Source organism: Acomys minous (assembly GCF_964271855.1).
Source record: "Acomys minous genome assembly, chromosome: 10".
NCBI lineage: Eukaryota > Metazoa > Chordata > Mammalia > Rodentia > Muridae > Acomys > Acomys minous.
Genome location: NC_140491.1, coordinates 97,716,479 through 97,729,799, shown reverse-complemented (window position 1 = coordinate 97,729,799; position 13,321 = coordinate 97,716,479). Strand labels below are relative to the sequence as shown.

General features: G+C 37.6%; 1 protein-coding gene across 1 annotated transcript in view; it reads left to right on the top strand.

The window, feature by feature from the left end:
* FAP (fibroblast activation protein alpha) overlaps positions 1–13,321 on the top strand; it is a 70,668-nt gene that overhangs the window by 46,489 nt on the left and 10,858 nt on the right. The window contains exons 17-21 of the mRNA XM_084800141.1: positions 589–636; positions 5,721–5,819; positions 6,266–6,335; positions 7,069–7,263; positions 12,272–12,326. Of these exons, the coding sequence (XP_084656267.1) occupies positions 589–636; positions 5,721–5,819; positions 6,266–6,335; positions 7,069–7,263; positions 12,272–12,326 (467 nt within the window). The remainder of the gene's footprint in view (positions 1–588; positions 637–5,720; positions 5,820–6,265; positions 6,336–7,068; positions 7,264–12,271; positions 12,327–13,321) is intronic.

Here is a 13,321-nt window from a genome sequence, read left to right as displayed (position 1 = left end):
TTCCATCCTTCCTTTTTTAACCCCTCAAGTAATATCTCAATACCACCCTTCCTCCTGCCATAAATAACTACCCTCCAAACCGTGACCTAAAATAGCATATTAGAAAAAGAATCATTGTATAAAAATGTATTTGTGCATGTCATTATCACAAGAATAAAAGATGTTAGCTTTTACCCACCAAAACAAACTGAACATTCAACAAATGCGATGCAATCTAGGTACTGACTAAGGTTACATAACAATAAATACATAGCTAAAACTTGCCCAGTGCAGTGTAACAGCTTCCCAGAAGGCCAATTGCAGCTTCTAAGGTCTCTCTGTGTAATTAATCAGGTTTTTAACTACTGAGGCTCGCTCCAGCAAGAGCCACAGCATAGGTAAGGCTTCTCTCATTGGGCATTGATCTGATGTGTGTGGTTTGAATGTTACTTAAGATGCTTGCTTCTTTATGGTAAAAATACAGAAGTCACTGAAGGGGTCAAAGGTATACTTGTGCTTGACACTAGTCTTTAATCTACGAGCAGTCCTGGCTGGAAGTGGAATGTTATTTTGACAACAGTCACACTTTTGTTTCCATTCTGTACACAGGCCCTGGCTTCCCCATCTCCACCCTCCATGATGGCAGCACAGACCAAGGTATGATTTTGCATCTAAAGACATCCTGACTTCTCTATCATGAGCCCCTTCATAAGCTAGGATAGTTGGCCCACTCTGACAAGACAAACTGTAATGGCGTGCCATTATCATAAAGCTTAGGATTCCGTAGAGTCAGATCTTGCTTCACTTAAATCTGATCACATGAAGCTGAGTGCTTTTTGGCCGTGGGGATGTGACATAATAGAAATGACACCATAGAGATTAATTCTCCCTGGCCTTCTAAAACCATAGGAGGTTAGAATGAGAAAGAAAGTAGATTCTTATATCTTCTTTCTCCTTTAAAAAAAAATCTGCTTTTCAAGGAGAATTGTTTTTCCTTCTAGTTGGATAGCTGGCTTTTTTTTTTTTATCACCGTATACTAGCCAAAAAAAAAAATTCTAGACACCACTGCTCCAATTCAGCTCAGAGCACAGGGTGAATGTTATCGCGCCAGGACTGTTGTTTGTTTTGCTCTGCGTTAACAGCTCTATCACATTGTTGCCATGTGTGAAAGCCCTGGAATTTGGGGACACTTTCCATTTTTTGACTGCTGTCATCATAACTCTCCTCTACCTTGAATTTGTGATAGTGATTAAAAACGGTTCACAGCTCAAAGACGTCCATTTTTGCTCTCAACTGAGTTATCGTCCTATGTAATTGTCTGGTATTCTTCCTGCCGGTTCTACGCTGTTCTCTGATTGGCTATTAGACACCAGGAAAGGACTGGAGTTCCTGGAGAGCAGGGCGGTGTGGGACAAGGGGATGGTTCTTCCTTCAGCACTCCTGCCTGCAGCTGTCCCTGGACAGTCTTGCTGACACTCAGGACACTACTTGGGGAATAGTTGTGTGTCAGTTTAATGGCTCAAGAATAGGTGAAAATGAAGTCATGAGGAAAAGGCCAGGAGCTCTGAGCAGGGCAGGGATTAAAAGGTAGGACAGTACATTTAGTTTCATTTTAAAGTTACTTTCACCTTGTATCTAGTAATGAAATGCTTTGATGTAAAATAGGTGAAATTTTTTTAACAAGGCACGTTCAGTATTCAGAGAACAACATTTTAAACCGATATTATTTTCAAGTCCTGAAGGTTTTGTTTTAATGGAAATCTGTATAGGTATTTAAAGTTCATTTTATCATCACTGTAAAATATAACTCAACTTCCTTTCCTCTATAACATGAATTTCTATATGCTAGCAATTTTTCTTGATGTACTTGTTATATCCCAGGCAGATACTAATCTTTTTAATGTTCTTCAAGTTTTATTACACCACTCTCCATATATATCATATGTATTTTTATATTTTCTAATTCAAGAAATGACTCAAATTCCTTTAAAGAACAGATCCCCCAACTTGTCTAATGAAACAGCGTTCTCTTACACTGTATTTGTTATTTTTCTTGCTGTTCTAGCCAAATCCCTGATAAGAAGTAGTTTGAGAGTACACAGGTAGCTGTGGCTGGAAGGCATGGTGGCAGGACCCTGAGGCAGGTGGTCACATTATACCTGCAGTCAGGGAGCAGGGAAAAGACAGGAGTGCGGCAGGGCTGGACCAACTGCCTCCTAAGCAACCTTTCAAAAGAGAGCCACTAACTGGAAAACAAGTGTTAAAACATGAGCCTACGGGGAAACATCTCATATTCAACCCACATCATATGCTTATCACAAATATAATCAGGGAGTCTGGTCAGGTAGAGCTTGAACTGTGCTTTGGAATCTGTACTTTTGATAAACATCTGGCTACTATTTTATAGCAGATTTTGTGCCTTACACTTCTCAAAAACCCGCTATCCCTTTCATCCAGTACCATCAATCTTCATTCAGCAACTGTTTTTGAGCACTTACTAAATTGGGCCACATATTGTGGTACTGTTTCTCTAAAATGGTGGAGACCAGATCGGACATCATTCCTACCCTCAAAGAGATTAGAGATTAGTGGGTAGTGCAAATGTGGGAGCAGGCAAAAGTGAGAAAACAAAAAACGCAGTGCTAAGAGAAAGGAAACATAATCACACATAAGGGGAGCCCCCCTCTGGGTTAGTTCAGGGAGGGACTGTTTGCTATGGTATTCATCAAACCATTAAGAATTCTTGAATACAAAAGAAACTGATGTTGTTTGGAAGACTGGCTTGGCGGGTGGTTTCAAATGTGTGCTTTCTCCTCCCAAAGCACTCACTGTGGAGAAGAGGAGTTTGAGGAGATGATGCAATCTGCTTAAGGTACTGATAGGACATGCAAATGGAGCTCGTTGACCTACAGTGACTTGATTTTGGCGTCTGAATGTCAGAGTAGGAGTTGTACTGAAGGTGATCACCAAGAAGGTGTTTATGAACAGCTTGGTTTCTATGGCCTTGGAAGTGGATGAGATGGTAAATTAGTAAAAAAAGGGAGCCAACTACCTTTTAGAACAGTTTCTAGAGAACAGTGGAGGAGGTGACAAGAGTAAAGCAAGGAAGGACCTGCATAGGAAATTAGTGGGTGTTTGTTTGTTTTGACAAAGCCACCAGTGCTTCTAGTGTATATGTCTATGAAAAGAGAAGAAAGGCTGGGAACAGTTGATGTTTTCTGAGATGATAAATATTTGTTGAATGTTGATTGAAGAAATTATGAGGCTGACAGAGGTTGAAGAATGCCAGGGGCAGCACGTGGCACATGTCTGTAACCCCAGCACTTGAGAGGTAAAGAAAGGAGAATCAGAAGTTTGAGACTAGCCTTGGCTCTACACATAGCCTGTTCCATACAAGACCTAAGAAATAGAATAAGAAAAGTCCCCGACAATTGGGAAGAGGTAGGGTTCAGAAACACATGAAGAGATTAATCTCTTGAGATGAGACAGGATGAGGAGAAAGTGGTAGTTTTATAAAAGTTTAAAAAGCTCTTTAAAATGCAATGGGCATCATCTCCATTCAAAGAAGAATGCCATTTGAAAACAGCATATTATACTTGAACCAGATACTATGGAAACCCAGAAGGTACTATGGAAACATTGCGGGCCCATTGAAGCTTAGTTGCTTTGGGCATTGCAGGTTCTCATTAAATTAAGTGACTGAATGACCTCACTTATCAGCTTTCCCACAGATTCTCCACAAAAATTAATTAATATGAAATATAGCGTTTTACTATGACTTAAATAAAAACCAAATATAAGATCCATCACTTTTAAGGTTCAATTCAGTTTTGACATAATAAAGTATCTACAAACATGTGGAGTGTGGACTCCATATCGACACTAGACCCTCCGTAAGGTCAATGAGTAGTGAGTATACAGAGATAAGTGAAGGGCAGTGTATGGTCTGGACTGTACCACCCCTGACAGACTGATGGCTTATAATGCACAGCCCCATAGAAGCGTCCAGTTGCCACTTCCCTTACCATAGCCCTAGGAAATTCTATGTATGCTTTAGGAAGAAAGACAACTTCCTCCTCAACTATTCATGAGAGTACAGCTCTAAGTACAGAGGCACTGGTTAGGTTTTCAACGAAACCTGGTTCCTCATTAAGCCATACTATTTAAAGGTTTAATAATTATCAACAGAATGACAATAAAGTTAAAATCATACAATGTGATAACACCTTCTGTTTCCAGTGTATGTGGCCAGATAACAAAAATAGTAACGGATGAGTCCATTGCCCACTCTTCCTTCTTGCCTCATACAGGATGAGATCACATACAGACTCCATCCACATGAGGGGAGGGACTGCTTGGATTCACTTGAAGCTGTGCATTAATTTTTGCAAGTTTTAACTTCCAGTATATCACAAGTATTTCTTTTCTGATGAGTTACCCAAAGCTAACGTGGAACGTATTATGTCTTTTATATAAATCATACCCAAAGCATTTCTACGTGTGCTAAGATTAAATATAACACATTTCGGAGCAAAATGCCATGAGCATATGAAAACAGAAAGCTATATGGGAAGTGGTTTGGCAAACAGAGTAGTTATAAGTCTCCAGTTCACTGTCTTAAGTGACCGCTTTTCAAAAATGAATATAAACAAAACTCTTCAAGATTTATTTTCTAGCAATTACCATATCTCACAAGTCATCCACTTCTCTCTTTCACATAAGAAAAATCTAACTCTACATATTGTATGAAAGACTAATTTTTTTCATGAAGATGCTAGTATCAAATTAAAACTTATTTTAAAAAGCTTTCTTAATATAAACCCATTTACATGCATCATCAATCTATAAAATTCAGAGGTTCAGTTGATTTATTCAGTTTGAAACATTAATGTGTAAACCACAGCTGAGCTTAAGTATGAACAGTAGCTTTTGTTTTGCTCTGAGGTAAGGCCATAGGCTTCTGACCAGGCTAATCTTGAGTTCACTATGTGGACCGAGCTGGCCTTGAGCTCATGGAGTACTTTCCTTCTCAGTCTTCCAAGCACTGAAATTCTAGGTGGGAGCCCACACGGCTTACGGTAAACAGCAGCTTTCAAATTGTTCTTCAGGCATAAGACACAGCAATGCTGTGTGCTATTCTTTTACTAAGGTATATGACAATGCTGGGAGAAATATGTTGAAATAATCAGGTACACAGAAATTTGTTTGCGAAAAAAGGGAATTTTAGTATTAGTCAAACATAACAGGAAAGGTCAAGATACAAATATAAAAATCTGAGAAATGAGATTTAACCCTGCACACTGACTGAAGACATCAGGTTTGTGGTTACATCGCCATTTCACTTAGATGGGTCAATGATCTAGATATTATATTTCTTTCTTTTAGTCAACTTTTAAAGAAACGTCATCTATTCAGCCTCATGGCTTCAAAATGAAAAAAAAAAAAGCACAGTTGGATATGGGAAAATATGGTCAAATTAGCATTGTTGCTTGTATGTTTCTGCTCAAGATGCTGGAAATGTTAGGGGCTATAAGAATCATTAAAGGACCCTGATAGAAATGTGAGGCCCCAACACACTGACATCTCCATTGGCAACTGCACCATGACTGCCAGTATGAGGTACCTTAAAGGAACTGTACTCAGGCACTTCAGTGTCATGCATACAAGCCAAAGGAATTTTATGAAAGAAATTATTTATGTAAATAATATTAACTGAAGATGAACATTATATTTTTTTAAGAAATACAAATATTGGAAGAAAACAAAGAATTAGAAAATGCTTTGAGAAATATCCAGCTGCCTACAGAGGAAATTAAGAAGCTTGAAGTTGGTGAAATACGTAAGATCTTTTAAACACTTCTCACTTATAAATGTAAAGGTGAACACTTAACTTGCTTTTAAAAAAATTACTGAGTAAATGTTATAGTCCAAGCCATGTGAGATAAGCTCTCATTTAAAATAAGCGTCTTTTAGTTTTGTTAAGCATTTTTAAATGATTATAAATACAGCTGATCATCTACTTTCCCATAGCTCCCTCTCTACACTGACATTTTTAAAAAAGAGATTATCTAACTTTAATTTTAGAATATATGCTTCTAAAGCAAAAAAAGTATTTTTAGATTTATAGTCATTTCCAAATTAGACCTGAAATATGTAATAAAGTCAATTGAAAAATATGTAATTATTCCTTAATGATTTACTGGTTGTGGGTTTCTTTTAAGGTGTGTACTGTTAAAGATAATAAATGTGATGGAATAATTATTCTCCCTTTTTCTGTTTTCAAAGCTTTATGGTACAAGATGATTTTTCCTCCTCAGTTTGACAGATCAAAGAAGTATCCTTTGCTAATTCAAGTGTATGTAATATTTTCTGTAGTGTAAGAACTATTTACTGAAAATATGTTGGATAAAATACACATTTATGAAATAGAATGAACCATTCTCCTTGGTAACAGTTCCTATTTATGCTGTTTTTATATATTCCCCCAACTAATCAGAGTAAATAAAATATGGTTATTTAAAATAGATCGAGGAAGTTTTGAGATTTGAGATGGACTTGCCTGTATTTGCTGTGTTGAATTTCCCTGGGATGGCAAATTGCCGAATGTGTCAGAATACCTTTGAGATAGAGTTTGCAGCCAAAAAAAAAAAAAATAGTGTAAATCATCTTAGCATCTTATGTAATTGAGTTAGAAATGAAATAAAGGAATGGAATACATTTAGTGGAATCACACCCAAAATCAGTGCTGACCTACACACAATTTGCTTAAAACACCATGCATTTTTTTAGTATATCTTATGTCTGCTTTTAGCAAGTGGCAGGTGGCAGAAATGACGAAAAACCCACACATATTCCTTGAAATGCCAACCCTAGATGTATCCGTTTTGGGGAATAGGAGAGGCTGTGTCCCAAAACAACTTCCTTGTAGCAAACCTCTGGGAAAAGCCTCTTGATGTAGAGCCAGCTCTAATGCTATTGACGTTGAGATTTTTTATCACATAATCGGACAGGGAACTGCCAAAGTCCCTGCTGGGCTTCTGTGGGATTTTTATAACTGAATTCAGAAATGATTTCTTATTTTCCTTTAGGTATGGTGGTCCCTGCAGCCAGAGTGTAAAGTCTGTATTTGCTGTTCATTGGATAACTTATCTTGCAAGTAAGGAGGGGATAATCATTGCCTTGGTGGATGGTCGGGGCACCGCTTTCCAAGGTGACAAACTCCTGCACGCTGTGTATCGAAAGCTGGGTGTGTATGAAGTTGAGGACCAGCTCACAGCTGTGAGGTGAGCACCTTTTCATCAAACTGTCCACTCACAATAAATGTAACCTAATTCCTATCCTATAGAGGCCCCTAAACATGGTAGCTGCGTCTGACCACTGAGCTGTACTCCCAATCATGTTTACAATTCCTAATGACTTCATTCTTTTTTGGTCTCATTTCCTGACTTGGTAAAAAAAATTATTATTAGTTTTAAAGGGATCTTTTTGACCAAACATGAGGAAAGTCATTCAGGGAAAAGGACTATAAAAGAGTAGAAAAATACTTGATAGGTGCAAGAAATTCCAGCACACATCTATTTATTGCCATGGCCCACAATTGGAAGAGCAAAAAGAAAAAAAAATATGTAATGTTAGCAATAATCTTCAGTAAATCAAATACCTCAATCGTCGTCAGTCTTACTCTTTAGTTTAGAAATGGTTCAGGTTTCCATCGGCACTACATGTTCCAGGTGTCAGAAATTCATGTGTGATTAAACTTGCTATCAATTTCTACCGTGTTAGCATGACTGTATATGCTAACTTTCATTTGACAAAAAAGCTCCTGTTTTCATATAATAGAAGTAATTTAGAAGGAAGGCAGATCTAATTTCTTCTTCCCCAGCTATATTTCGAACCACAGTTTATAGACGCAGTGGCTTTTTAAAATCTAAAAGAATGTTGTCAGTAAAACTGCTACTACACTAAGAACACTATGCAGGATTCTCCTGGACTCCTATTACTGTAGAGTGAGTAGGTGAAGCTGGTGAATAAGAGCTCATCATTCTGAAAGACATGGGCTAGCTGGCTGGTTGCTCTCATACATACAGATGATTTTGCACATGTAACAGTTAAAGGCTGAGCAATGATTAATAAGAAGGTCAAATTTTTAAAAACCTCAATAGAATATGTTTCTGTCCCTTTAGTGCCATTTTTATTAGCAATATTGATCAACATATGAAAGACGTTGTATTTAACAGCTAGGATATAGGTCCAGGCAACACTTTTTTTTATTTGTTTATTTATTTATTGTATTTCTGACTTTAATCAAAGCAGAAAATTTTAGATTCACACGTAACTAAGTTTAAGAATAGAAAGGCAGTCATGATTCATTTGTTCCAATGTTCCTTCCGTTTAGTGAATAGCCATTTATGCACAGACAAAATGTGTTAGATGAAAGCAGCCAATTTTAATAAAATATAGTAGATTCATGATTAGATTGTTAAACATCAAAATTTATGATTAACCCCTCACTTCCTGGAGGCTACATAATTTCATTGATCCAGACTTAACATTTTTACTATTACTTTTTTGGAAGAATTTTATCCAATGAAGAAATGGTTCAAGATTAACTTCACTGGGGTAGTAGAGGATTTTTGTATTTTGCTTGTGTTTGTTTGTTTGTGTTTTTGCTTTGCAGTGTTAAAAGCCAAGTCCAGGACCTTGTAAGTAACAAGCAACCACTTCCTTACTGAGTTAAATCTTCAGCTTGGTTTTTCCAGTCTTTGCTTGGCCCTGTCAAGGGTATTAACACATTTGTTATCCCTCTAGCTTTAATTCTTTGGGTGTTTTTGATAGAGGTACACCTTGGGTCTTTTCTGTTAATACTCAAACTATACAAAACACCAAGGAAATATAAACCAAAGATTTCACAAAGTCACAATGGTAAGAAATTATGAGTCATTGCTTCTTTAGTTAAGGGCTTTCTATAGCTGATAGAAATAGAGGGTGGCTTGTTTTGACCTTGGCTTAAAGCAATCATAATTATACAGACTTCTAACAACAAAATATGCCACCGTAGTTAAGGCATTGATTTACCATCACAAATATAGCGCTCAACAAAAAATGAATTCTTAATTCCCTCTTTTGAATGAAGCGAAAGTGTAGATCTGAAGTCCAGGCAAGGATCTTAATGAAAACTCTTATTTCTTGCATTCAATATATAGGACACAGAGCCTTAAATTCTACCTTCTATCAAATTTGCAATGATATCAACTTGTCTTTGGTACTTAATTGCAGATGTGCCAGAGGTAGTAACTGCTGGCCTTTACCTTCCCCGAACGTTTTTTTCTAGGATGTAACTTGGAGAAAGTTTTCCTGATATAGGTAGGGCAAGCATACTGCCACCCGTGCTCAGCCACTTAACAATGCATGTCAAATTTTAATACATGCCACCATCCTACATTCTGTACAAAGTGGTCCAAGTGGCAGTTCTTGCTTTCAATGCATTTACAATCTGGTAAATATGGATAAGTGGCCTGTGCTCTAAGGGGACACAGCTACTGTTAGATGGGACTTTTGACAAGACCCTTGATGACCATGGAGTAAGTAGCTGTGTGTCCCATTCAGGAAACAGTAGAGAGAGTTTCTGAGCCAGCTTTGGCTTTGTCTGAAATCTCTGTTACATGAACATGTAAAGAGACCTTAGAACCCCCTCCTTCACAAAAAGAAAAGCTGGTGAGAGAGAGAGAGAGACAGAGAGAGAGAGAGACAGAGAGAGAGACAGAGAGAGAGAGAGAGAGAGAGAGAGAGAGAGAGAGAGAGAGAGAGAATGATGATGATGATGATGACCCCAAGAATTATTCATCTCCCTATCTCCTAAAGAAGTATTTTAGGAATCAGACACCTATCACCTGACCTGAGGAACTGGGTTTGTAACCCCTTGACTGTAACTCTCAAATCACCCCAGAACAGAATTGTTTTCTTTGAATCTCTCATAAAAATTTGACATAGGTGAATTTTTTTTTACATGTAAACAGAAAACTAGACATGTGTCTCTGAAACAGCAGTAAATACTACTGAAGCCAAGCCAATACATTTATACAAGGTGAAAAAATGGAGGATGAACAGACCAGTATCACCTCATAGCTTGTCTATGCATTAGAATGCTTGTAAGAAGACAGATGGCAGTGAGTTCACAAGTACGATGACAAGAAAACATGATTTCTTTAGGCTTCTTGGAAAATGCCACATAGAAGACAATCATAAAATTTCAGAGATTATAGGGTCAGCACCATTCATTTGGAGTATATTCGGCATTATTTACCTTCTCATGGTCTTTATTTCATGTGATCTAAGGGTTAATGGTGAAGAATTACCATGAGAAAAAAATATATTATCACACTTAACAGATAGTATCAAAAGAAATTTTCTCAAATAGTATAATTGATCACTAGGATTCAAGATGACCTTAGCTGAGAGTCATTTTTATGGGGAAAAGATGTGAAATTCAGTTCAACCTCTAAGATTAGAAAAACATCTCATTCATGTGTTACTCTGACTGTGTTGATTAAAGCGCATTATCAAAAGTTTCTGATAACCTTCCAGGAAGCCTTCCAGATTTTGGGGGGTGAAATTTATAGAGCCATTTTAATCTCAAAGGGCTTGTATTATCTAGCTAACCTTTAACCTAGTCCTGCCACATTAAGTGTTAATGTTTCATTTCCATGTTAACCACTAAACTATCATTTCCTGTAAATGTCATCCTTTCAGAATAAACCTAGCCAAAGGAGCGGATACGAATTTCCTGCTCCTATGCATCACCTGTTATTTGCTTTGTGCCCCAGATGTAAGGCAGTATTATTGTTAGTTTCTGGGAGATCATAAAACCATGACCGATTTTATGGCTCAGAACTGTCTTCCAAAACACCAGTAGCGAGACTATCTTTTAACAGGAAAGTGAACCTTCTCATCTTCTCATCTCCCATTTTGGTTTTGAAATTTGTGGGAGAATGGTCCCCCACCCCACCCCCGGCCTTTTCTGCACATTTGTTCGCTTGTCCTTCATCAGCTTCCACACAGGTAGCAATTTTCCCATTTGCTACTATGTTTCTTCCTTGTACACTCAGTGTCCTTCAGAATTCGTGTCGGGTAAGCTGTGACTAACGGGGCCTCTTCCCATCTGTTTGTCCCGGGCATTTGCCCAACTCCTCAATGCGTCAGAAACGTGCATGCTGAGTCGATGCGATGAGAGAAATGGTTGCTATAAAATCTCTTTAAGTAACTCTAACGGAGCTGGCAAAAGGGGCTCAGAGGTAGAGCACAAGCATAGTTTATAACCTAAGGACCAGGGTCAGTCCTCAGCACAACAAAAGAAAAGAAGAAACCCCACTATTCCACTAATAACAGCAAAACAAACAAACAAACAAAACACCCACTTGTATTCTTCTTCTGGAGAGCTGATGACAAAGGCATAAACAAACCAGAGGCTACTCCGCTGTGTTTTCTGCGGTTGTGTCTCCTTGGGCCCTCCCTTCCATCTGCCTGGTGGGATCTCTAGAGCTCACTCACTTCTGTTCTCTCTCTTTTCTTATCTTGCTAGCATGGTTCTGTAAAGTTTTCTTGGGGCTCTCAACCCATTCTCCAAATAAGTCTCCTTTTCTCTAGAATACTAGAGAATGCAATCGCTTTGCATTGCCTAGGGGGTTTCCTGGGACTTTTAAAGGCTGTTTTTCTTATAGTCCCTTATTACTAAGGAAATATGATGGCGCCAAACAAACCATTCCAGCATTTTAAAGGATACATGTAATTGTCCATACCATAGTAAATTGGGGGCTCCTGCTTATGAATGGCAAAGATAGATTTTTTTCTTTGAATTAGACTTAAAGTCAAAATGATGGTTATCAATAACTAAACAAGTAAGGTGAGACAAATTTAATAAGAATGGAATCAGCAATGAAACAGAAATCCTTTCTAAGAACCAAGGTTTTGGAAATTTGGTACTACCCAATGGGGTCATCATATTCTAATGAGGTGCTCTGGGGACAGGCTTTGACAAGTCTCAATATTCAAATTCTGGGCCTGAGGACACTGGAATAGCGAAGGATGAAAAAGAGAACCCATGACAATCCTTTTATCCAGTGCAGATAACATGATATTATTTTAACTATTTATAAATGCATCCTTATTATGCACATGTTTAAACAAAGAAATGAAGCGTTTCTATTAAATCTTTGGATTAAATATGCTTGTGTAATGAAGTAAATGTCATGTGTACACAATTAAAATTCTAAAAATTTGTTTCTTTCACTTTAGAAAATTCATAGAAATGGGTTTCATTGATGAAAAAAGAATAGCCATATGGGGCTGGGTGAGTTGTTTTATGAGTTCTCTGCCTGTTAATTCGGTTTGGTAATCCTCGTTTTTGAAAGTGTTCGCTTAGAAGGTTTTTTCATAAAATGTCAGTGTTGCAACATAATTTAATCTGTCAATAGAAACAGTCAATTTGGATAATATCATCTTTGAAGTGGTGGTTTTAAGCTTTTGTTTCTTTTTTCTAATTTAATATCTTCTTTGTACAGCAAATGAGCTCATAATTGACACATGTTTACTTAATTTTTAACACTAAATTATAGGATACTGAACTGAACTATGCCCATCAAAGGTTTGATTGTCTCTCTCATTTTGGGTTTAATATTTATTTTATGTTTCATATTTCATTTTCATAAAAGAAAACTGAGCTAAAACTTGAAATGATAGAAAATTTTCATATATAAATTGCTTAGTCCCTGGCCCAGTGTAATCCTATCAGGGTTGTTAAATATTTTCCTCTTTGGGGACAATCAAGTTCTCCCCTGTAGACTCAATGTAAATTGGTGTTAATTTGAAAAGAAGCCTTATTTGGCTCCTTGGAGACTGGTCATGGAGAAGACACTCCTCCGCATGTGAAGACTGATGCATTTATTGTAAATAAACAAAAAAGAAAGTGGCAGAAGTAATTAACTGTGGTCAATGAAGTTACTGGACACTCTAGAGAAATATTGGAAAGAGTTTAAGTTTTCCCATTATAAATTATGATAATTCCCCTTCAAAGAAGTTTCCCTGCTTCACTTTTTGGTCTGAATTTGTACATTTGCAAGTCAATTTGCAGCCGGTTGTGCTTGGGTTGTTTTTCTTGGCTGTTTTCTCTGAGAAAGAGGCCTGCACAAGATGGAGGGAGTGAAACCCAGCACTGAAGGGAATCCAAAGGGTCCAGCCCAGCTCCTAGCTCAGTGACCGCACAGGAATGTGGAGAGAGTTGCTATTCCAAGCCATTTGGTCCTTCTCAAAACTATCAAATGTTTAGTATCTAAACGGAGTGGGATT